Raw genomic sequence first — 26,509 nt, forward strand, 5'->3', positions numbered from 1 at the left:
CTGTGAGGGGGGGTTGTCACACGTGTCACAGGGAACTGCAACTCTGCAGGGTCTTGCTTCCTCACCCATGACGGAACTCCACCCCGGCGACTGCCCTTTTGGGTGGGGCACAGATCATGTCCAGGGCCCACCGCTCTGCCCTGGTTAAGGACAGCAGGTCCAGCGGTCCCCCTCCTGTCTTCTCACGCTCCCGGCAGTTGTGGGCAGCCTTATCCTGGGGGCAAGGGGAGAGGTCAAGCAGAAAACGACAGCATTAAACAGTCCAATGCATGCAGTCCAGGGGGTGGGTAGCTGGTGGCCTCATTGGCCAGGGCACCTGGCCATGACCGCCAGTATGGGTACCGGCATATGGTGCAGGGTGGGGGTTCGCCTATGAGATGGGAATTCACAAAGGGAAGATCTCCAGAGGAGATGAGATGGGTGGCAACCCTGGAGATGACGGATTAATGGAATGGTGTGGGATCGTGCTCCTTGGAAAGGTTGGAGGGACTATTGAACATTCTGGTTGTACCCCGTCCACCACTCTGTGAAGATGGCTTCAAACCCAGTCATCTTCAGACTGAAGCCCAGCACAGATGAAATAAGGGACAAGTTTGGGGCAATTCTGTCCAGAGGGACAGACCCATCACCCACCATTGCATCATTCTCAGCACTTTGCATGCTCTCCCACTGACTTGAAGGAGGCAGCTGCTGGGGCACAGCTGATACCCCCTCCACCATCGTTGGGACAGCAGCTCCTCGCTCAGCAGTCAGGCTCTGAACCCGCTGGTCCAGGCTACAGTGTGAGCCAGACACTCTGTGAATGGAAGGAAAATGCCCCTGCGAGCATGTGGCTCTCCGTAAACCTGCCCACTGTCTCATGGGTGGAGATATGACCGTGCTGTTCTGCAACATGGACTGTTCCATTGACAGAACATGAGCTCTCAATGCCTCAGTGAACTATTCCAGGTGGCCACACAACTGCTGTTGCAGATTTGATTATTGCCCCACCCCAAAATGTGACTCACTGCCTTGTGGAGCGTCCCTACGACTGTCCTTCCCCCCTCCAAGAGGACTTGTCCACAGGTGGCTCTGTCTCAGGCACTGCACACTGGCACTGTGCTTGTCACTCAGTGCTCACATCAAGCTGATTGTGCCTGTGCTGATGCCTGGTGGGGTTATCTGGCATGGCCTTGTTTCCTTGAACAATGCGTCCACTTCCTGTTGTCCGAGGCATTGCGTAGCTTCAAGGGCTGGGGGCACACCACTGGAACCTGTTGGAGGAACCAGAGAAACATTTGTAGGAAGACATGTAGAACTTCACCAGGAATTACTGGCATCTCAACATACTGCACCCATTCCTCAGAAAGCTGTCACATTAGATCCTCCTGGCAGGTTGAGGACCACCTCTTCATCATCAAACTTCACCTTCACACCTCCCCCCCCCCCCCCCCCCCCCCCCACCCACCATCCCACCAAAACAGCACACCATTCCCCAAGATCCACCTGCATGACAACCACTCAGGAGGATGCCACCTCCACAGTCCTGTGGAAATGGAAGGGGGGAATTCGCCATCACCCACATGTTTCCGAGATGATGGTCCTTGCGACTCCATGGCCCTCTCCTGCATAGCTGGTCTGGCCGTCAGCAGTAGGATTCACAGTGCCCCCCCATCCCCCTCATGTGTTATCCATGTGCGTGGTGGGTCCATTAGCTTGGCAAAAAGACATGAAAGTGGGGGATGTTGTTTCACAGTCTGACACACCGTTTGCCTGAAGAGATGTGACGGCCTCACCATTGCCGTGTGTGCACCCGGATTGGCATGCGTTGACACAGTGTGGCCATGTTGTATGGGACCATACCTTGATATGGGCTAAGGCTGGGAGTGAGTGGTCAGGGGATTGACCCATGTTTGGCCTCTCTGTTGATGGGAGGTGTGTTGTGAGGGTCTCACCGTGAGCTGGGCTCTGGCGCCCAATTGTGCAGTTCTCACCAAAAGGCGCGTCTCGCAGACTCCTCAGAGTTGGGTCTTCACAGGGACCAAATGAGGGATGGCAATAGATCTTACAATGAGATGGGAGCACACAAGATTCTTTTCACACACAGACAAATTTTACAGACCAGCAATATGTTTGTGAGCAATGACAACAGCAATGGAAGTAAGTACTCAAAAGGTCCCACCAACTGTTACAGCATTGCTAATAATCTGCTGACAGGGAATGCCCCAATTTAAATATGGCCTGCTGGCCTTGTAGAATGTCATGGCTTCCCCAAATCATCGACACAAAGAACTTCCAACAAAGGTCACCCATCCCTGAGCTCAACAGCCACATACAGCACTTGTGCTTTGCCTGTGTTCCCGAAGGTAACTCACATGCTCCCCGCAAGTGACCTCTTTTGTAGCTGCGTTCTCATGGGGTCACTGGATCGACAGATTGGCGCTCAACCTACATGGCTGTGTTGCATTGCTGGGAGTGGAACTTGAATCCAGAGCTTCTTGCTCAGGGGCAGGACTAGTACCCTGCCACAAGATCTCCTGCCCGTTATTAGAGATCCTGACAAACATGCAATCACTCGAGAAGATTACAAATAATGTCAAATGTGACTATTCAATAACCTTTAATGTTAAACTGGATCGAGGTTTCAATTAGTAGATGTTAAATGAACACTGATACAGAGATAGGCCTTAGAACAGTTGCTTCTGGTGAACTGAGTGTTTATTATTCAACAGTTTAGTCGACAGTGCCACATGCCCTTAACAATTGTCTCTAACCAGTACAGCATTGTCTGGTGGTCCATGATTGACCAATGTTTCACCACCTGAAATTGTCACAAATCAGAGAGGAATTCAGAGTCATCACCGGACATCACGATTTTTAGCTGCATTGACAATACCAGTGACTGACAGTTGACTCTCTGCGGTGTAAGAACTCCTCCTGACTGTTGTCTCCTGTTCTGTTGAACGGGCATCATTACTGACTGGCAATCGTTTTGTTATTCGACCCCCCTTGTGCAGAACCCAATGTTCAGTTTCACCGGGTTTGTTTCCCGCTGCTTTTACAGCTGGGTGCAGGTTGGTCCTGGACTGTGTCTCAATTTTCACTAGCTTGGATTTACTAACGCTCAACGGATGGATCCCCCTTCGACTGCGATGGGCCTTATCCAGTGTGTTGAATCCTGTGGTACTGGGATTGCTACTGGCTGCCGAGTCATGTGTTGTTGAATCGCTCATGTTTCCACTAACAGCATTCTGATCAGCTATGCTGGAGTTGCTGCCAGTTAGTGATTGCTCCACTCGTCGCGTGCGATGGCTCATGAACAGCATGTCATGGTCCAGTAATTTGTGCTGGTTACTGTCGAGCGCTTGGCTTCCGATTGCATTGGGACTGCTCCTGATCTGGGTTTCAACTTCGGCAGTGACATTGGCTGGTGAACGACGAATTGAGGAACTGGGGTTGCTCTTGCCCAATGATACACCAACATGGCGGGACCCTTGACCTTCTCCCTGGGTGGCGCCAACTTTCGTCTGGACATAACGCCCCAATGGTCTGGCCCCTTTAAGTAACTCAAGTTTCTCGGTTCCATGGGGTATTACCACAAAACGTGTATAATCCATGTTCGATGGATTTGTTATCAGATGGAGATTGTCATTCGTTGCTGCTTCACTGTCATTGGGCTGAGTTTGATGTCTTGTCCTAATGGCGGGGTAATTGACACTGGCAATGGAGGGGTCTTCATTTTGTGCTGAATATACATCTCTCGTGCTTGAATTCTCTGAGGGGAGATTGCCTGTGATCCACATGGCGGATTCTGTTAGAGAGCCTTCTTCGCTCATCGGATGAAAAGCTGAGCTAGAACGTGTACTTTGCTGGCCAATTGTTGGAGTGTCATTCACAAAAATATGGGGTTTAACCGGAGTGACTTTGGTAGTGTGTGAGGTTTTGCGGTTGACTGTGGGTGAATGACGATCTTCTGGACTGAGGGATGTGAAAGACTGTTGTAAATATCTTGAAATGGCGTAAGTGCCCATTAATTTAATTTCTCTATTATTGGGACTGTCCACCGGAGACATTTGGCCATCCGTGAGAACATCACTGTCGCTGACATTCACAAACAGTCCTGTCTCACTGTCAATGTTGCTGGCAGGAGAGGTACTTATTGGCGAAGTAATATCCTGATTAGGGGAGTCTATGGTAATTACGGTGTTGCTCACTGGAGATGCCAGTCCTCCTGAAGACTGAGTGTTACCGACTGAATATTGAAGTTCTGCTCGATTGGAATTATCATTAAGAATATTTTGACCTTCTGGAATTGAAGCGCTTAATATTTGACTTACTGCTGGGAGGTTGACCTTGCCTGATCTTTGATTGGAATTGATGGATTTGTTTTTTTCCATTGGATAATCCACTTGCCATTACATTAAGATTGTGCAAATTAACATTCAGTACTCTATTATACAATGATGGTCATGAAAAGGTAACTGCCATCGATTTACGTTACACCCTCTGCTGCGACCTGACATCACGCTAGCTGCCGGATTGAGTATATCATAGACCAATGTGAGGCTGGAATTATCATTGATTGATCTTTGATCCCAAGTTGAATTGGAATGTGACTGATTGACACTAATGTCCTGATGGACAGGGATCATTATTGATGGGACATTTCTTCTTGTAAAGATGTGAAATAGTTACTAATCATGCCTGTTCTCTTGCTTATTCCTGTAATTGCCTCTTGGTTTGGGATCGCCACTGTTTGTCATTGGGCATTCAATTCCAATGGGATTGAGAGCATCAGATGTCCTGTTGCATGTAGTATTTTACTGATCAATGGTCGAATTCTCCTTAGATTGAACTGCTTGATTTCCTGTATCGCTAGTTTTGCTGATGACAAATGTCCAGGCACTTGTTAACCTGACAGTGACTGACAGCAAATCTCTGATCACAAGCTGATGTTTTATTACACTAGAAATATCGTTGACCCAAGTTAGATTCCTTGCGAGGCTGGGATTGCCATCCACCAGTGTGTGATGCCTCCTGCAACTGGGAATACCACTGACTAATGTTTAAAAACCCCTGTTGAACGGAGATCATCTGTGATTAATCCTCAATCTCCTGTTCTGGCCATTGTCTTGCGATTAAAATTCAGGGATCAGAATGTCATTGTTCTTTGACGTTAGGCCTATTGTTAAAACTGTGATTGACACTGATCTTAACACCGACTAACGGCAGTATTTGGGTTGTGACTTTTAATAGTAGATCTTTTGTTAGGCGGAACAATCACTCACACGTTGCCAGATTAGAGAAGAAACCCACCGACATTCGACCCCTGATTCATATAGGGCTTGTTGGTAATTAATTCTTGATATTGTGACAGATATGGATTTAATGCTCACTAATGTTAGTTCTCCTCTCAGGCGGCAATTGTTGCTAATTGACATCAGGTTCCTGGTTAGACTCCTACTGAAAGACAAAACTGGGAGGAAAATAAAAATTGTAAAATATGTGAGGATAGAGTACATTTTTTGAAAACTATCTTTTTAATAAAAGTAACAAAATGGGTTTACTCGATAACTAGGAACTCACTAAGAAAATCTAATTCCCATAAATTATATATTCTAGGTCATGCGTTCCTATAATTCCGTCAATTACAGAGACAAATCGCCGCTTCCTTGTTAGAGGTGCAATTTCACTAATGTTTGGCAATTTGGCAAATATTTAAGGCACGATTCTCCAGAAAGATTTCTAAGTGTGGTAGCAAGTGGGAACTGCCTCGAGCTTCCTGTCATGCAGCCCAGCGAGGCCGGCAAGGCTATTCAACGTTAATTGGTCCACTTAACGAGGCCTCACGGGCTTCTCACCGCAAATGAAGGCTGGCCAGCTGATTCGCCGGTACCGTGCTCACCAGCTCCCCGATAACAAGCTCGAGCAGCACTTAAGCTGCACTTGCTCAGCCAACCCTAGCCAGCTCACAACAATGGCGCCCAGGAGACCAGCCCCAAGATTCGGGGATGCTGACCTGGGGAGGCTCGTAGATGCAGAGGAGGGATGTCCTGTTCCACCGAGGGTCCAGAGGGTCAGCCTCATGGCAGCTACTGCCACCTGGGATGAGGTGGCGGCGGCTGTGAGCTTGGGGAGTGTGACCAGAAGGACTGGCCTCCAGTGCAGGGAGAAAGGTCAACAACCTACACCGGGCAGTACTTGTGAGTAGATATCAACATCCCACACCGCCCACCCTCCAGAGACCTTCACGCAAGCATCGACCTCCAACTCTCCATGTGATCCTAACCCTTCCTCTACCCCCCAATCCTCTTTCCAACCCCCAACCCTTCCTGCGCACACCCCCTCCCTTCAACCCTACCTACACAACCCCCCTCTCTCTTCAACCCCCATTCCCCTCCCCTCCCACCACTGTGAACTAAACCTGTGGCTAACGATGACCTCTCTGTGTCTCCTCAGGAAAAGCTCTCGCACAAGCACTGGGAGAGGGTCCAGACTGGCAGTGGGGTGCCGGACATAAGAATCCTCACCTCCTTCGAGGAGCGGGCCCTGGAGATGACTGGGGTGGCCGAGGACAGAGCGGCAACCAACGTGGAGGCTGGCGGGCACCACAGAAGTGAGGAACCACTTGGATGGCCTGTCAAATGTGAGTTGTTATTGCTTTACTGACTGACCCATCCAGCGCCGGCCCTAGGGTTGCTGAACTTCGGCGCCCTGGGGGGGGGGGGGGGGCCGAGAGGGGGCGGGGCGGGGCCGAGAGGGGGCGGGGCCGAGAGGGGGGGCGGGGCTGAGAGGGGGCCGAGGGGGGGCGGGGCTGAGAGGGGGCCGAGGGAGGGGGGGGGCCGGGGGGGGGCGAGAGCGGGGGGGGGGGGGGGGGGGGTGCCGAGAAGGGGGGGGGCCGAGAGGGGGGGGCCGAGAGGGGGGGTGGCGGACCGGGGGGGGGGCGGACCGAGGGGGGGGCCAGGGGGGGCGAGAGCGGGGGGGGGGGTGCCGAGAAGGGGGGCGGCCGAGAGGGGGGGGCCGAGAGGGGGGGTGGCGGACCGGGGGGGGGGGCGGACCGAGGGGGGGCCGCCCTGGGGAAGGGCGGCCAGCCCTGGGGGAGGGCGGCCACCGCGCATGCGCTGGTTGGCACCGGCCCAACTGCGCATGCGCGGGACCCGAGTCTCTGGCGCCCCCGAGCACATGGCGCCCCGGGCGACTGCCCGAGTTGCCGGTGCCTTGAGCCGGCCCTGGACCCATCCCTCCCACTGACCACATGTCCATTCTCCCGCAGTTCCTCCAGCCGATGGCGTCAGCCTATCCCAGGTGGCCCCGCTCTCCAGCCTCCCAAGAGGACACCTTGGAGGAGAGCTCTAAAGATGCCATGATCGAGGCATCACAGCTGTCATCCTCGCCCTGCGCCAGCTTAGATACACACACCTCAGTTGGAAATCTTAGTGGTCAGGCTTCTGGGGCACAATCTGGTGAGCACCAGACAGCTGCTGGTGCACATCAGGTGGAGTAGGAACCTCCAGGTGAGACAGCAGTTGGAGGTCTGCTGGATCCCAGGACCCAGCTGGGTCCCAGCTTGATGTTGAGCCTGTGGAAGAGGTCATTTTGGAGCTGATGGAGATGTTAGGGAGTGGCGGGGACATTCAGAAGGAGATGTCACTGCAGCAGGTCCATAGCCGATTGGAGGAGTCCCAGACTTGCTGGGGGATGTCAGTACCAGGCTGACCTTGATGAGGTTCTGCGGGACATGTCCTATTCTCAGATGGGAATGACAACGGCACAGCGGAGCTTGTCCCAGTCACAGGTGGGCATTGCCGATGCACTCCAGAGAATGGCCCAATCACTGAGGAGCTTCGTCGAGGGGCATCAACACGATGATGCAAACATTGGGGAACTGCCAGGGCTGGCAGAGCCAGGTGATGCAGAGGCAACCGGGGCTTGAACCAGCTGCCCCTCTGTCCCAAGGTGAATCCCAGGTCCTATAAGCACCGAGTGGGAGGCGGGGTCGCTGGGTGCCAACCCAGACCCATACCATGGAGTGGTGACTGAGGCCACCAGCTCACCCCGAGTTTCACCCCTTTGATGAGGCTGTATCTCACAGCCAGCACACGGGACAGGGTGGCACGGCTGTGCATGTGCTGCCAACAGTGAGCCGGGGCCCTTCGGCCCCAGAGGATGCCCGCCAGGGGCATCGAAAGCCATGGGACGAGGTAAGCAGTTGGCTGCCTCCACCTCTGTGAATCCTGGGGACACACACAGTGGTAGAGCTAGGAGGGCCAAACACATTGAGGATCACTGAGGGCACCAGAGGAGCGGGGTGGGGGGGGGGGGGGGATGGGCCAGGGTGTTAGTGGTTGGGGGAGGGTGGGGGGGGGGGGAAACGGCGCCATTGGGAGAGTGGGGAATTGTTACACACAGTAAACACCGTTGTGCACAACCAGTATGATGCATGTTTCACTTTCATCTGCAATGCGAGCCAACCTCCGAACCCTTACCCACCTCTCCAGGCATAATAATGATAATCCTTTTATTGTCACAAGTAGGCTTACATTAACACTGCAATGAAGTTACTGTGAAAAGCCCCTAGTCGCCACATTCCGGCGCCTGTTTGGGTACACAGCATCTCCTCCTCCCTGTGGCTCTCAGCCACCTTCCAGCTGTGGACATGTCCCCGGAGCTGTGTCCCATCCCATGTGTGTTTGGATGTTGGCTGCTGCGTGTGCGGTGTTGCCTCCTGCAGTGTCCAAGCACAGTGTCCGGGCATCAAGGTGTGATTGTGATGCTAGGCAATGAGCTGCATATGCTACATGGCCAGCCCACCCATGAGAATCCACTTGGGTTGTGTTCTGAAGTGCTCACTTAACCACAATTGCCAATTCTCTATTCGCAATAGCCTTGAGCCGCATGGGCAGAGGGCTTGGCAGTCGATGAAGGTTATGGGTGGTCGGTGGGACAGGCAGCCAGGGACAAGGGTTTCTCTGGAACGGGTGCACACGATCTAAGGGTTGGCATGTCCGTGCCGTGTGCAGTTGCCCCCCGCTTTGCCACCCCCAGCGCCTCCCACCCACCATCCCATGGCGGCCCATCCCTGCGGAGGGTCCCCCACTCCCCGCCAAGCACAGGTGCGGCAAGCCCAGCACCCCCGGGCTCTGTGCCTGTGAGTAAAGATGGCTGTTCACCTCCTTGGCTCCCCACAGAAGCCCTTCTGCCAGGTTCACGTTTTTCAAAATGAGTACTTATCGGCGACAGTGTGAACACTTGCTGGGGAGGCCGGTGAATGATGGGAGGCCGTTGGATATGGGGTGGATCCCGTTAGTTGTATGGAAATTGGGTTTAAGTGGTGATAATTGGTTTCTCGCCACGCAACGGTGAGATCCCGATTTCGCCTACGGGAGCGGGCCGGTTGGATCGCTAGATGTTTGGTGCCTGACACGGTTCTCATTTTTGGCCTCTCCCGCTATTCACCAGCCTTGTTTCGCTTGAGCGAGTGCGCAATGAGGCCGGAGAATCACGCCCTTAATGTGAGAAGCAACAAATGAATTGATAAATTTTTCACAAAGAAAAAATGGGCCTGGAATTTCCTGAAACTTTTTCCCACACGGTTCACAAAGGTATTTGCACCTATTTACATTGGTAGTCTGTTGAAACTTTAGCATGCTAAAATTCCCTTGATCATTTGCAGTCATTACAGTTACTCGTTTACATAAACCCGCCACTTTGATGGAGGACCAACCTTGTGAGATTCCTGCAATCATGGTCTGGTAGATTTATGCTGATAGATTTAGATGCAACACAGCCCTAAAAGACATCTTGCTATCGCGGTCCCTCTATGGTTTGCATCGGTTCACAGACTACAAGGAACCCTGCCATTTTTGTAGTCTTGTGGAGTCCCGTGTCGATGTTCAATGTTCTAAGATACTCTCCCTTTTTAGTTTCTTGACAACCCTTTTCATGAAGCTTTGCTTGTACTTCAGCTCCATGCTCCTGATCTATTTTTCCACACGGATCACAGACTCCCAGGAACAGGAACCCAGTGTAGAAAGGGGCGGGGAAGGCAGAGGACCTCCTCATGAACCTGCTGCTCTGGCTGGTGAAACTCGGCATCAACAGGTCCAGGCAGCGGGCGACCGAGTGGATTGTCCGGCCAGAATGTCTGCCCCTCTTCCGTGGCTCTGTTTGCAGCCGAATGTCCCTGGAGAGGGAGCGTGCGGTGTCCACGGGCACCCTCAACGCATACCATGTCCGGTGGGGCCCCGCATGGAATGCATTGCTTTGTCGACCCCTTTAATCACATTCTGGTTTGATATTTGGCAAGTTCCGTTGCTCTTTATTTTGTTTGGGCGTGGCCCTACCAGGAACGACCCCTTTTAATTTGTCCCTGAGTTTGCTTTGGTTATTCTATTGAGTTGATTGGGTCCTAAAATAGTTTTTGGTATTGCGGTAACTGATACTTCTCAAATTTGGTGGCAGTTTTCTTTGTGATTTATTTTGCGAATGTTTTGAGGCTCCGTGACAGAAGATAGCATCTTCTCACTATCACCTCTGTTGGCAGTGCTGAATTTGTGCTTATTTATCACTAGAGTTTAAGCTTTGGCATTGGCACATGAGCTATACAGGCAATTAAAAAAGTTAATTATACAGGATGAGGAGGTTGCTGACTAGGCCAGCATATATTGCTCATCTGTTGTTGCTCTCCAGAGGTGGTGGTGAGCTGCCTTCTTGAACTGCTGCAGTCCCTGAGGTGTAGGTACACCCGCAGTGCCGTTAGGGAGTTAATTCCAAGATTTTGAAACAGCAGCTGTGAAGGAGCGGTGATATATTTCCAAGTCAGGGTGGTGAGTGACTTGGAGGTGAACCTCCAGGTGATGGTGTTCCCAGGCCTCTGCTGCCATTGTCCTTCTAGATGGTAGTGGTTATGGGTTTAGAAGTTGCTGCCTAAGGAACCTTGGTGAGTTCCTGCAGCGCATCTTGTTTCCACTGTTCATCGGTGGTGGAAGGATTGAATATGGAAGGGGTAGAAGTCAAGCGGGCTGCATTTTCCTGGATGGTATCAAGCTTCTTGAGTATTGTTGGAGCTGCACTTACCCAGGCAAATGGAGAGTATTCCATCACACACCTGACTTGTGCCTTGTAGATGGTGAACAGGCTTTGGGGAGACTGGAGGTGAGTTACTAGCCACAGGATTCCTAGCCTCTGACCTGCTCTGGTAGCCATAGTATTTATATGGCTAGTTCAGGTTCTGGTCAAAGGTAACCGCCAGAGATGGTAATACCATTGAATGTCAAGGGGGAATAGTTAAATCCTCTTTTGTTGGAGAGGGTCATTGCCTGGCACTTATGTGTCACAAGTCACTTGTCAGCCCAAGCCTGCATATTGTCCAGGACTTGTTCCATTTGGACATGAACCTGCTTCCGTATCTGAGGAGTCGTGAATGGTGCTAAACATTGTGCAGTTATCAGCGAACATCCCCACTTCTGACCTTTTGGTGGAAAGAAGGTAATTGATGAAGCAGCTGAAGATGGGTTGACCAAGGACACTATCCTAAGGATGCCTGCAGTGAAAACACTGATTCAGGTATAAGTTCTGTTTAGCAGAAAACAAGGTCAATTTCAGTGTAATTCCCACAAAACATGATTCAGGAAATTCTAAGCCAATGTAGTGTTTGTGAAAAATAACTAAATTCAGTGGGGAAGTGGAAAGACTCAAACTTATTAAATTGAGTTTACTCAATAAGGTAATTGCGCATAAAATCACAGGGAAATTAGCTGTAGAATGGGAAGGATTATCGACTTAAAAACTTTTGACCATCCGTATAAATATCTCGCAATGAGGCTCAGTGTCAGAGTTCACACTCCTCTGAAGCACCTTGTGCAGTTTTATTATTTAGAAGACACAAAATATTGCTAAAGCAATAGTGAAATTCATCTTATTTTCAGATGGATACGGTGGTTCCAACGATTTTGAAATTAATTTTCTAATAATTGTGGGATTTTAGAACAAAATTGAGTGGAGATTTACAGGCTTTCTCCCACTGGCCCAGTATGTTCTCATATATTTTATTTTCTGGCACTTTAATGTTTTCCTCTAAAGTGCAAGTTTCACCTGTAGGAGGTCTGTAAATCAAATCCTCTCACTATTCATACCGCAGAGGAGTTTAAGGAAGTAAATTATTTGTAAAAGGAATGGGAGTAAGTCCAAAAAAATGGGTTGGGAATTGTATATTGGTTAAATGCAAGAAATTGAAATCACAAACGTAACTAGTTCCAAGCTTCCCCAACCACTGCTAGTTTTAACGGAGAATGCAATCCACAGAGAGCGGGTTGGTCACTTAAGTATTATAATTTTATTAAAATTATCATTTTAATCAACGTTCTGTTAATATCTCTGGGCAGTAAGGTGTTCTGAACCTTGGGAAATTGTCCAATCTAAAGAAGGTAAGAGGAGTGAATCCATGAGCTAAGTGCCTTTTTCAGCACTGCTGGTGGGCCAGGAACTATGGGAGTGGTTCCTCCAGGCTCAGCAAGTTACCCAATTAAAATAAAACACTGCTATCTGCCTGCTCCTCCACTGTAAGAAGTCTCACAACACCAGGTTAAAGTCCAACAAGTTTATTTGAAATCATAACCTTTCGGAGCACTGTTCCTTCATCAGAGCACTGCTCCTTCATCAGAGCACTGCTCCAAAAGCTTCTGATATCAAATAAACTTGTTGGACTTTAACCTGGTGTGTGAGGCCTCTTACTGTTGTTGTGGGCCAGGGTTTAGAGAACCCTAAAGTGTATCATGGAGTTCACCTGACCCACAACTTTTAATAGATTGTGGTATGGGGAGCACACGGCCCACTCTACAGGTGTGGTACAGCAGAAATCAAAAAGTATTTTTTAAAGCAAAACAATGTTTATTCTATGAACTCAAGTTAACCTTTTTAAAACATAGTGAACATCTTAGCAACCATCAATTCAAATACAACCCCCAAAGAATACAACACTAAGTAATCCTTAATAACTCCCCAAACAACATCCAGAAGACAAAAGAAACACCTTTTAACAGAAGCACATTAGGTTTACATTCACTACTGGGAACATTTATAATTCTAAATTCACCAAATGATCAAGAGATAGTCTTTTCATGGCAGAGAGAACAGCAGTACAGCTGCTTTGACTGGCTTCAGCTCCAACTCTGAAAACAAAACAAAAAAGACACAGACGCATGCAAGCTTTTCTCAAAGTGAAACTAAAAAGCTGACAGACAGCCCAGCTGCACCCACACTCTGACATCACTTCAGTAAAAAGCACCCATTTCCTAAAGGCACTCCCCCTACAGATATTTATATACAGACTCATTTATAAACACCCATTTCTTAAAAGTACTGTCACATGACACTGTACCCACCCCAGTCCAACGCCGGCATCTCCACATCATCTGCTCCTCTGCTGATCATGATTGAAAACCCCAATCATCATCCTACTTTTCCCGATAACCATCTGATTCTCCCCCCACTTCCCCAACACTGACAAACAGCTAATGCCAATCTGACCCACCGGCCACCATCTGATCCCCTAAAGTCACCATTGGAACCCCCTCCCATCACAATACACTTTACTCCCTTTGATGTGGTGCAGCAAAGGTAGTTAAGTGCTGCCAATTTCCAGCTCAGCACTCCAAAATCACTCGAGTGTGATTGGAATGCACTTAACTCTCTTGATGTGGTTGATGTTCGTAAACATTGTTGTTACAGCACTTAGAGTTCCTAATTCATGAAGAAGATGAAGCAAGGCTAACTCTGTTTTGTACAAGCTGCCAACCACATCCCACTACAGAAATGAATGAATAGTTTGATGTTAAAGTATCTGAGGGGTTTAAACACAGGTCACAACTGTTCTCTTTCCAGAAATGGACATGTGGTGCTTCCAGGTGAGTATCAGGTCTGTTGAGGGGTCCCTTTAGTTAGGAGGGTTCCATTTAGCTAGCGAGTCCCTGTGAGGGGTCTCCCTATTTAGGGGTCCCTGTGAGGTGATCGCTATTTAGGGGGTCTCTGTGGGTGGGGGGGAGGGGTCCTGGGAGCAGGTTGGGGCACCCTTGTACTTGGTGGAAGGGGGGGGGAAACCAGAACAGCAGGGGATAGGGGGCTGCTTTGCAATGGGGGTGGGAGGCTGATTTGGGTGGCGAGGGGTACTGAGAGCGCAAATCAGTACCAACTCTCTTCCGGCGGGAGTACACAGTCTTCCAGATGGTGAATCCCAGCCATTGCTTCAAAAATAGAGAGGGGGATATTCTTCCAAACAAATAGAAACTAGGTGCAGGAATAGGCTATTTGGCCGTTCAAGCCATGGGACTCAAGTTTAATTTCACAACTCGCTGGGACGGGGGGGGGGGGGGGGGGGGGGGGGGGGGGGCAGGGGGTGGATGCAGGGGGGAGTTGAGTAAAGGTTGGTGACCCGGAACATTCAGCAGCATGCCTGGCAATGCTTTTCTTCAACCCCGCCACTGCATCTGACTTCCAGGTTTCCGGAGCCATTACCATGAACAACCACGATGACAATCCACATGAAATATTAGAACTTGAAAGATGTGTTCCAGCTGTTTCAACAGATCAGGAAACTGCAGCAATGGAGTCACAACAATGGAAGGCAGCACCACACTTCACAAATGCTTCCTCAGAGCTGGTGCGGCAGGTTGTAAGAGGTTCTGTTGAATCTGAGATTCCACATCCAAGTCAGTAGGAAGCTTGCTTCAGGGAGCAAGAAAGCGTGGTTAGAAATCATTGAGGAGGTCACAGCAGGGGTGTGGTGCCTGTTCCTGGACATAATGTCAGAAAACCTTTATTCACTTAACCTGGTCTACAAAGATGAGTGACACGACACATTCAAGTACATTCTGATGTGCACCTAATCCCAACATCCTTCATTGTGCCTTCCCAAACCTACTCCTGTGCAACACTCCTCACACCAACACAACTTGCACTCTGTCTAAGCACCTTCCAGCTGACCCTCCACCTCTGACACAAACCCTCATCTTAAAGCAATATTATATCTATCCTTCTCAGTGACCCTGGACAATTGTTGTCCGTTCATCCTCTCAACCCATTTCACCGCTCTCGCTCGTAGGCCAGAGCACATATCACCAGGGAGGGGCAAAGAACCAGAAGTGACCCTCCGGTCACCTCTATTTTGAGAAGATGTGATTGATGAAGACTCCAGGGTGATTTGGAGCCACTCAGATTGCCAGTTGCGTGCAGTCAATGGCCCCCCTCAATCTTCAGGAAACCAGCCAGAGATTGAAAGTCGAGGACCCACTCAAAAATTGTTTTTTTTACATGTTATTAGGATATGAGAGTCACTTGCATTTGTTGCCTACTTCTAATTGCCCCATAGAAGATGGTGGTGAGCTGCCTTCATGAACCAATACTGTCCATGTGATGAAACTACACCCAGAGTGCTGTGAGGGATGGAGTTCAGGAAGTTTGACCCTGCAACAGAGAAGGAGCAGCAACATAGTTTCGAATCAGCATGGTGTGTGGCTTCGGGGGGGGGGGGGGGGGGGGGGGGGGGGGGGGAGTACCTTGCCCTTCCAGATGGCAGGGTTTGCAGGCATGGAATGGGCAGTTGAAAGAGGTGGTGAGTTATTGCAGAGCATTGTAGAAGGTACTTAAACCTATTACTATATGTCAGAGGGGGGAGGATTAATATTTGAGGTGGTGCTGGGGTGCAAACCAAGCAGGCTAAATGGTGTGTTTCTTGAGTGTTGGAGCTGTACATATCCAGGCAAGTGGAGAGTATTCTAACACGTTCCTGGATTGTGCCTGTAAATGGTGCACATGCAGGCCATGGGAGTCAGGAGGTGAGCGACATACTGCAGAATTCCCAACCTCTGACCTGCCCTTGTAGCCATGGCATCAACATGGCTGGTCAAGTCTCTTGTCAATGTTAGCAGTGAGGTAATCAACAACGGTAATATTATCGAATGCAAGGGGAAATTATTTGTTTGTCTGCCACAAACGTTACTTGGCATTTATTAATCCAAGTCTGAGTGTTTTCCAGGTCAAACCTGACATGCGGGCACAGACCGATTCAGTACCTGAGGAGTTGTGACTGGTACTGAAATCCCCACTCCCAACCTTATGATGGACGGACGGTCATTGATGAAGCAGCTTAAGATTGCTGGGCCCCCCGGGGCTAAAATAATTGGCTCCAACAACCATCTTCCTTTGTATAAGATATGACTTCAATCAATGGAGAGTCCCCCCCCCCCCCCCCCCCCCCCCCCCACCCCCGATTCCAATTGATTTCAATTTGGCTAGGGCTCCTTGTGGTCACACTGTTAAACGTTGCTCTGATGTAAACTCTCACCTCATGGAATTCAGCTCTTTTGTCCATATTTGGACTAAGCAGGTAATGACATTTGGAGCAGGAGTGGTCCTGGCAAAATGCAAAGTGAGCATTAACGAACAGGTCATTGCTGAGAAAGTGCCAGTGTCTTGACATAGCAATGTTGATCTTCTGTAACTTTGCTGATGGTTAAGAGTATAGGTTGATGGGGCAGTAATTGGTCACATCCTGCTTTATTTGGACAAATGCAGCTGGGCAATTTTCCCCATTTCCAGCAGCGGACAGTGTAAACATTATTGGAACTGGGAATCTTGCACAAACATGCGATGAAGATTTTTGTTTTTGCAGATGAGCTGGATATTGATGGAGTGGAAACCTTTGCAGCCGATGAAGACTCCTAATCTGGGGTTGCTTTGATTGCCAGATGTGTGCAGCCAGTGACTCTCTGGCCTTGTGGGAAGCCAGCCAGAGCACCAAAACTGAGAGCCCACTATGGGTGAGATAATGAAGCTACTTAGGAGTTTTGGCTCCTTTTAGGGGTATAAATTGAATCTGGACAAGAGCAAATATTTTCCAGTCAACCCCTGGGGAGGGCAAACAATCTGGGGATGTTGCCTTTTCAACTTGCCGGATCTAGCTTTTTTTGGTATCCAGGTGGCCCATGATTGGGTCTCACTTCATAAATTGAACTATGTTAGTCTGGTAAGTGGAGTTAAATTGGACTTACAAAAGTGGAATAACCTCCCCCTGTCCCTGGCGGGCAGCGTCCAGCCGATTAAAATGAATGTCCTTCCGAGATTTTTATTCATTTTTCAATGTCTCCCCACTTTTTTGCCTAAGTCCTCCTTTGTTAGGATTAACAAGTTGGTATCCTCCTTTATTTGGGCAGGCAAGACCTCAAGAATCCATACGATGGTTCTCCAGACGGATAAACATTTGGCCGTTTGCCACGACCCAACTTGCTATTTTATTATTGGGCAGCTAACATTGATAAGATGTTGGGGGTGGGTTAGCAATCAGAGTTCCATATGGAGACAGATGGAGGTAGGTTTTTGTAAGGGCTCTAGTTTGGGAGCCTTGGTAACTGCTTCGCTTTCCTTCTCCCCTGCGAGGCTTTCTTCAAACCCATCCTGTGGATATGGAAGCAGTTTAGGCAACATTTTAAGCTTAACTCCATGTTGTTGTTCGCCCCTTTATGTGGTAACCATCTTTTTATGCCATCAAGTTTGGACCCTACGTTTAGGTCATGGGAGGAGAATGGTCTTGAGAGGTTTGGGGACTTGTTCGGGGAGGGGTGGTTTGCCAGCTTTGACAAGCTGTTTGTAAAGTTTCAACTTTTTGTAGCGAAATCTTTCCGATACTTCCACATTCGCAACTTTTTGTGAAAGACGTTTCCCTTGACACCTCCGTCGTCCCTGTTGGGGAGGGTTTGACTGGGTCAGTATTTCCATCGGTGGTGTTGATCCCGTTGGATAGGGTGAAGGCAAAGTGGGAGGGGGAACTAGGACTTATTTTGGATGAGGAGGTGTGGAGGCAGACCCTTCATAGAGTAAACTCCACGTTGTTGTGTGCGTGGCTCAGCTTGATCCAGTTTAAGGTGTTGCACAGGGCTCATCTGACCAAGGCTTGGATGAGTGGTTTCTTTTCATGAGCGGAGGACAAGTGTGAGCAGTGTTCTAAGGGGCCAGCTAATAGAAGCTAAAGAAATTTGGCATGTCTGCATCAACTCTCACAAACTTCTACAGATGTGCCATAGAGAGCATCCTATCCGGCTGCATCACAGTCTGGTATGGCAACTGCTCGGCCCAAGATCGCAAGAAATTGCAGAGTGTGGTGAACTCAGCCCAACGCATCACATAAGCTTGCCACCCTCCCATTGATTCCAGAAACACCTACCGCTGCCTCAGAAAGGCAGACAGCATTGTCAAAGACCCCTCACACCTCGGCTTTGCCTTCTTCCAGACCCTTCCACAGGCAGAAGGTACAGAAGTCTGAAGACCCGCATGTCCAGACATAGGAACAGCTTCTTGCCCAGAGCTACTAGACTCCTCAACGACTCTCCCTCGGACTGATCTGTTCCCTGTAAGAACACCATTCACGACACCCAATGCTGCTTTTGCTCATGTATTTGCTTTGTTTGGCCCCTTGTTCCGCACTGTAACCAATCACTGTTTGTCGATGTACCACATGTCAATGTACTCTGTCGATTATTCTTTTTTTTCTACTAAGTACGTACTGTGTACGTTCCCTTGGCCGCAGAAAAATACTTTTCACTGTACTTCGGTACATGTGACAATAAATTAAATCAATACCACACTCATATGTTCTGGTCATGTCCCAAGTTGTTAAGCTTTTGGGTCTCCTTGTTTGGGTCTCCTTGTTTGGGTCGCATCAGGGGTGCCAACAGGCAATACCAGATTATGTTGGAGTCACAGACTAACGTCACGGACTCACGTCGGTTGTTTCAAGGTTCAAACACCATAACGGGCTACAAAGCAAAGCTGAATAGAATCTCTGGCAGCAATGTAGGCCTCCCCAATTAACTCTATGCTCAGTTCAGGCAGGAAACCAGCAAACCGCTGTCAACTGACCCAGCAGCCTCGGACACACACATACCGATCATCACAGCTTCCAAAGTCAGATCGGCCTTCTTGAAAGTGAACCATTGGAAAGCATCGAGCGATCCCTGGTCATGCACTCAGATCCTGCGTGGACCAACTGGCGGATGTGTTCGCGGACATCTTCAATCTCTCCCTACTCCATTCCAAGGTTCCCACCTGCTTCAAGAAGACCAACATCGCACCGGTGCCAAAGAAGAACCAGGCAACGTGCCTCAACAACTACCATCTGGTGGCCTTGACATCGATCATTATGAACTACTTGGAGAGGTTGGTCATGAGACACATCAACTCCATACTCCCAGAATGCCTCGATCCACTGCAATTCGCATACCACAGCAGGCACCATCTCCCTGGCCCTACACTCATCCCTGGAACCTCTTGACCACAAGGACTTCTATCCATTGACTACAACAGCATAATCCCATCTAAACTCACATCAAAGGTCCAAAACTTAGGACTTGGCTCCTCACTCTGCAACTGGATCCTCGGCTTCCTGACTCATAGACCACAATCAGTAAGAATAAACAACAACTCCGCCTCCACGATAGCCCTCAATACCGGGACCCCGCAAGGCTGCGTACTTAGCCTACCACGATACTCCCTATAGACACACGACTGTGTGGCTCCAATTCCGTCTACAAATTTATTGATGACACGACCATAGTGGGTCGGATCTCGAACAACGACGAGTCTGAATACAGGAGGGAGATAGAGAACCTAGTGGACTGGTGTAACGACAACAATCTCTCCCTCAATGTCAGCAAAACTAAAGAGCTGGTCTGTGACTTCAGGAAGCAAAGTATCGTTCACATCCCTGCCTTCATCAATAGTGTGGAGGCAGAGATGGTTGACAACTTCAAATTCCTAGGTGTGCACATCACCAAAATTCTGCCCTGGTCCACCCACGTCGACGCTATGAACAAGAAAGCAGAACTCGCCTACACTTTCTCAGGAAACTAAGAAAATTTGGCATGTCCACATTGACTCTTACCAATTGTTGCAGGTGCACATAGAGAGCATCCTATCTGGCGGCATCACAGCCTGCTATGCCAACTACTCGGCCCAAGGCCGAAGACGTGAACACAGCCCAGTCGATCACGTGAACCCGCCTCCCATCCATTGACCCTGTGTACATCTCCCGCTGCCTTGGGAAAGTGAGCAGCATAATCTAAGACCCCTGCCACCTGGGTTATTCTCTCTTCCAACTTCTTCCGTCGGGCAGGAGATACAAAAGTCTGAGAGCACGCACTAACAGGTTCAAAAACAGCTTCTTCCCCACTGTTACCAGACTCCTAAATGACCCTCTCATAGACTAATCTGATCTCTTCACACATCTTCTCTACTGAGTAGTACTACACTCCGTATGCTTCACCCGATGCCTGTGTCGATGTATTCACATTGTGTATTTATGTATGCCCTATGTTTTTTTCATGTACGGAATGATCTGTCTCGACTATACGCAGAACAATACTTTTTACTGACTTCTGGTGGCGGCTATGAAGGAGAAAATTGCACATTTGGTGGCTCAAGTCGGACTTTTGGACCTTTCCCCCCGATTTGTTACCGGACTTGATTTGAAAAATCGATGACAGAGGCAATTGTGTACTGAATTCCCACATCGGTGCATGGAGAGGCGGACTAGAAGTGTTCGCAAAGGCAGAAACAGATGGACAGAGAAGGCTTGGGCTGAAGCTGTAGTGGGAGAAAGCATGGCGGACGACCGGACCTCTGGCTTGTTTACCCAGAGGTCAATGGAGCAGCTTATGCAATTTATCCAGGAGGTCTTCGCCAAGCAGAAGCGGGACTGCTTGGACCCGATTAAAGAGTCAATTGCACGGCTGGAGTTTAGATTGGATGCCCAAGATCGGGTGATTCAGAAAGTAGAGAAAGCGCTGGCTGACTAGGAGGAACATCAAACTGCGGTGGAGTTGGAGATGGGGATGCTGATAGACCAGCAGAAAAGGCTCCTGGAGAAAGTGGAGGACCTCGAGAATAAGTCCCGCTGGCAGAACTTGAGGATTGTTGGGCTCCCGGAGGGGTCCGAAGGAGCAGACGCTGGGGCATACATAGTGGCCATGTTCGAGACGCTGCTGGGGGATGGGGCATTCCCCCGACCCTTGGAGATGGACAGCGCTCACAGAGTGCTCGCGAGGAAGACGTGAATGGGAGATCCCGCGAGGGCAATGGTGGTGAGATTCCACAGGTATTTGGATAAGGAGCGTATTTTACAGTGGGCCAAGCAGACACAGAGCTATACATGGGAGAACAGTATCCTGCGGATCTATCAGGACCTGAGTGCGGAGGAAGCTAGGAGAAGAGCAGCGTTTAACCAGATCAGGTCAACACTTTTTAAGAAAAAGGTGAAGTTTGGACTGCTGTATTCGGCCCGTCTCTGGGTCACGCACGAGGAGCAATATTCTTATTTTGAGTCACCTGAGGAAGCGCTGGACTTTTGTTTTGTGTCTGCTATTTGTAATGCGTTCTGTATTGATTTGGGGCCAGTTGCAGAGCTGAGTGAGTTAAAGTTTATATTTGCCCTGTTGGGGGATGGAGGTGTGTTTTTTCAGCTGCTGGATCCCTTGCTTGATCTTTTCTTTGTTTAGCGTTTTTTTTTTCTCTGTCGGGCAATTATGTTGGGATTGTTTGAATATGTGTGTATGAGTGGGGGAAAGGTGGGAGAATGTCTGGCGCCAGGGGTGGGGGCCACCAAGCTAGCTGGGCGGGCTAGCTCACGGAAGCATAGTGGGGGGTGAACAGGGGGCTTATCAAAGGGGTCGATTTACATTGTGCTGTTACTGGGGGGGGGGGGGGAGGGGGGGAAATGTTCTGCTGACGAGGGAGGGACTGTTGCTGAGGGATAGAGAGGAGGTCAGAGGCAGAGGCTGCCTGGGGGCAGGCCGGTGGAAGCGCGGGGCATGGGCTGGTGATTGGCCCAAGAAAGGTGATGGCTGATCGGCGAAGGGGGGGGGGGGGACAATGGTCCCCTCCCAACTATGCTGATCACCTAGAATGGTAAAGGAGATACTACAGGTCGACGGGAGGTATGCGGAGACCCCAGAGGCAGGACCTTTAAGGGAACGGCGGAGGCTACAGGTGGAGTTCAGCTTGTTAACCACAGGAGGGCAGTGGAACAGCTCAGAAAGGCGAGGGGGGCGATTTATGAGCATGGAGAGAAGGCCAGCAGAATGCTTGCACAGCAGCTTAGAAAGAAAGAGGCAGCCAGGGACATTGGGAAAGTAAAGGATGGGGACAGGAACCTGGTTGGAGACTCAGCAGGGGTGAATAAGGTGTTCAAGGAGTTTTACAGTAGACTGTATGGGTTGGAAACCCAAACGGGGCCGGAGGGGATGAGGCACTTCCTAGGGGGGGCTGCATTTCCCGAAGGTGGACAGGGAGCTAGTAGAAGGTCTGTGGGCCCTGATCGGGTCGAAGAGATAGCGGAGGGTCTGAAGGCCATGCAGTCGGGTAAAGCCCTGGGGTGCCCAGTGGAGCTCTATAAAAAGTCCTCTGGGATATTGGGTAAGAAGGCTATTAAACGTGATCACCATGCCCCCGGAAGGTAGAGAGGTGGAGGTAGTGGTCGCAATGAACGCAGAGAAGGCCTTTGATTGAGTAGAATGGGAATATCTGTGGGAGGTACTGGGACGGTTCGGATTTGGGCGGGGCTTTATTGACTGGGTCAGGTTGCTGTATCAGGCTCCTGCGGCGAGCATACGGACGAATAGGACAACATCGGACTATGTTAGGCTGCATCGGGGGACAAGACAGGGATGCTCCCTCTACACACTGTTATTCGCATTAGCCATAGAACCGCTAGCAATTGCACTGAGAGCCTCAAGGGGATGAAGGGGGTGGTGGAGCGCAGAGTCTCGCTTTACGCAGACGATCTTGCTCTTGTATTTATCGGACTCAGCAGAGGGGATGGAAGAAATCATGAGGATTCTGGGGGGAGTTTGGCCGGTTTTCGGGGTATAAACTAAATATGGGGAAAAGTGAGATGTCTGCGGTCCAGGCGGGGGACAGGAGAGGCAACTGGGGGAGCTGCTGTTTAGAGTGGTAAGGGGAAGCTTTAGGTATCTAGGCGTCCAAGTGGCGCGGGAATGGGAACGGTTACACCAACTAAATCTGGCCCGACTGGTAGACCAAATGAAGGACGATTTTTGGAGGTGGGACGCGCTTCCGTTGTCACTGGGAGGGTGCAGACGTTGAAGGTGACGGTCCTCCCGAGATTCCTGTTTGTGTTTCAGTGTCTCCCCATCTTTATTCCGCGGTCCTTTTTCAAACGGGTCAACAAAGTGATCACTGGCTTTGTATGGGCAGGCAAGACCCCGCGAGTAAAGAGGGGGATGCTTGAGCGGAGCTGGGGAGAGGGCAGACTGGCACTGCCAAACTTCAGTAACTACTATTGGGCGGTGAATATAGCCATGATTAGGAAGTGAGAGGAGGGTCGGCATGGGAACGTATGGAGGCCGCTTCATGTAACGGCACCAGTTTAGGGGCGTTGATAACGGCGCCTCTGCCATTCCCGCCGGCACGGTACTCCACCAGCCCCGTGGTGGTGGCGGCCCTGAGAGTCTGCGGGCAATGGAGGAGGCATGTGGGAGCAGAGGGAGCATCGGTCTGGTCTCCAATTTGTAATAATCACCGGTTTGCCCCGGGAAAGATGGACGGGGGATTCCGGAGATGGTAGAGAGCAGGGATTGAGAGGATGGGGGATATATTTATAGAGGGGAGCTTTCCTAGCATGAGGGAACTGGAGGAGAAATTTGGATTGGCGAAGGGAAACAAATTCAGGTACCTGCAGGTGCGGGACTTCCTACGCAGGCAGGTTTCAACCTTCCTACTCCTACCACCAAGGGGGATACAGGACAGGGTAGTTCCAGAGGGTGGGTGGGAGAAGGGAGGGTCTCTGACATTTACAAGGATCTTATGGGGTCAGAGGAGACGCAGACTGGGGAGCTGAAGCGCAAGTGGGAAGAGGAGTTGGGAGGAGAGATAGAGGATGGTCTATGGGCGGACGTATCGAGTAGAGTCAACATGTCCACAGCATGTGCCAGGCTCAGCCTGATACAATTCAAGGTAGTTCACCGGGCTTACCATGACAGTGGCCCAGATGAGCAGGTTCTTTGGGGTAGAAGACAGGGGTGCAAAGTGTGCGGGAGGGCCAGCGAACCATGTCCACATGTTCTGGACTTGCCCAATGCTTAGGGGATTCTGGCAGGGGTTTGCGGACGTCATGTCCACGGTGTTAAAAACAAGGGGAGCACCGAGTCCAGAGGTGGCGATTTTCAGGGTGTCAGAAGATCTGGGAATCCAGGAGGAGAAAGAGGCAGACGTTCTGGCATTTGCTTCCCTGGTAGCCCGGAGATGAATATTATTAGCTTGGAGGGACTCAAAGCCCCTGATGTCGGAGAGCTTTCTCTGTTTGGAGAAAATCAAGTTCGCCTTGAGAGGGTCAATGTTCGGGTTCGCCCGGAGGTGGCAACCGTTCGTTGACTTCTTTGCGGAAAATTAATCGTCAACAGAAAGGGGGGGGGGGGTTAGTTTAGCTTAGAGTATGGGGTTAAGAAAGGTGGGACCTGTGAGGGAGGAAGACGGCTTTTGCACTATGTTTATAGATTCATGTATATTGTTTATTTTGTTGTCGCTGTTGTGGTAGACCGTATTATATGTGTTACGGTACCTGTGTTGGAGGTACTACTGTATTAGAGATACGTGGGTAAATCCCTGTCTGCTGGCTCCGCCCAGTGGACGGTATAAAGAGGTGTTCATCCCCGGCTGCAGCCATTTTCTGTTACGAGCTGCTGGGGAACACATCTTGTCAAATAAAGCCTTTGATTATTCTCAACATATTCACAATAATTGATCGTGCATCAGCTGCAAAACCAAAAAATACCGAAATAAAATGTTTGTTAAAGGAAACCTCCTGCTGATTAACATCAAAACAAAAGCAATACCTTTCACTGTACCTCGGTACACGTGACAATAAAACAAATCCAAATCTAATCCAATTTAACACCATGTCAGTAGTTTTTAGCGTCGAGCTGGAGCCATGTTCGTTGGTGGCCATTTTCGGGGTATTGGACCTGCTGCTGTTGCAGACGGGGGTGAAGGCAGATATTATCCCTTTGCCTCGTTAATGGCCTGGAGGTGAGTTCTGCTTGTGTGGAGGTCTCCTACTCTGCCCAGAGCCTCGGCCTGGATGGGTGACCTCATGAAAGTTTCGCATTTGGAGAAGGTCAAATACACCGTTGAGGGGTCTTTTGAGGGGTTCTACTTGAGATGGCAGATATTGATTTCTTTTTTTTTTAGTCATGATGTGGAGATGCCGGCGTTGGACTGAGGTGAGCACAGTAAGAAGTCTTACAACACCAGGTTAACACCACTTATTTTAGTGAGTTAGTTACTGTCAGTTATTGGGTGGGGGGGGGGGGGCGGTGGGTGGGGGGGGGGGGAGTGGGGTTAGTTTATGGTTGGGAATATGGGTTTTTGGGATGTAATCTATGCTGTTGGCTGTGCTTCTTTTATAATGCAGACTGTAACATCCATTTTGTTTAAAGTTTTGTTGTTAAAAATGAAAACTCTTTGATAAAAATATTTTCTAAACAGATTGATCAAGCTCTTGTCATCTCTCCGAATATCTCAAATAAAAACAAAATACTGCTGATGGTGGAAATCAAAAATCAAAACAGAAATTACCTCGACATGAAATGTTAACTCTGTTTCTCCCCACAGATACTTCCAGTCCTGCTGCGTTTTCCGTTTTTACTCCTAATATCTTACTCATCTTGGAATCAAATTTTGTTTGTTTATGCTTTGTAAAGTGCTTTGAACATTTTATGAGGCGCAATATAAATACATGTCGCTGTTGAGTTAAATTTCCAATTTTCCATTTAAAAGGGACTCTTCATGAATTGGAAGAGTTTTAGAAAAAATATGGCTAAAACATTTGCAATTTCCTCACCTACTGGGCCTTCAGAGCCCTGGGACATAAAGCATCGGTTCCTGAGGATTTATCATTCTTTAGCAGCATTATTTTTTTCTAATACTGTTTTCTTGCTTACATTATCTGTGTTGAGTTCCTGTCCTTGATTTCATTCTTATTTCCCTGGAACGCCTGGTATATTTATCCTCTTCCTCTACTGTGAAGATTGACACAAAGCAATTATTCAACAAAGTCCGTTTATTTTACTTTTGGATCACACATATGTTCTAAAAAAACCTTACTAAGTTTTTAACCAAGTACTTTTAAAATGCTGCAAAGAGGTTTGGCTCTTTCTGTAGCAGAAAATAAATTGTCACCACGGCAAACACTTTACTAATCTCCATGAGGTATAACAGCTGTGTTAAATTAGCACATACATGAATTTAGAGTAAAAGTCTTAAGAGGCGCACTTAAATTATTATACATAGAGAATTAAACCTTCTAAAGGTAGTTAATACATTACAGTTAGCAAGTTGCTGGGTGGCACAATGGTTAGCACTGCTACCTCACAATGCCGAGGTGCCAGGTTCGATCCCGGCCCTGGGTCACTGTCCATGTGGAGTTTGCACATTCTCCCTGTGCCTGTGTGGGTTTCACCCTCACAAC

The 26,509-nt window shown here is 49.4% G+C and overlaps 1 protein-coding gene across 4 annotated transcripts in view; it reads right to left on the reverse strand.

Annotated features, from left to right (window-relative positions):
* LOC119965087 overlaps nt 1-26,509 on the reverse strand; it is a 65,192-nt gene that overhangs the window by 12,152 nt on the left and 26,531 nt on the right. Inside the window, exons 2-3 of one of the 4 annotated variants that reach the window (XM_038795369.1) lie at nt 25,983-26,060; nt 5,376-5,455 (exon numbers count right to left, since the gene is read on the reverse strand). Coding sequence is in view for 3 of the 4 variants with exons in the window: in XM_038795370.1 (XP_038651298.1) it covers nt 2,838-4,376 (1,539 nt within the window). In the remaining variant the exon portion in view is untranslated. Of the gene's footprint in view, nt 1-2,575; nt 5,456-25,882; nt 25,960-25,982; nt 26,061-26,509 lie in introns of those variants that run through there. The other 3 variants (XM_038795370.1, XM_038795368.1, XM_038795371.1) reach the window with 3 other exon arrangements.

The sequence above is a fragment of the Scyliorhinus canicula genome, chromosome 4 (assembly GCF_902713615.1).
Source record: "Scyliorhinus canicula chromosome 4, sScyCan1.1, whole genome shotgun sequence".
NCBI lineage: Eukaryota > Metazoa > Chordata > Chondrichthyes > Carcharhiniformes > Scyliorhinidae > Scyliorhinus > Scyliorhinus canicula.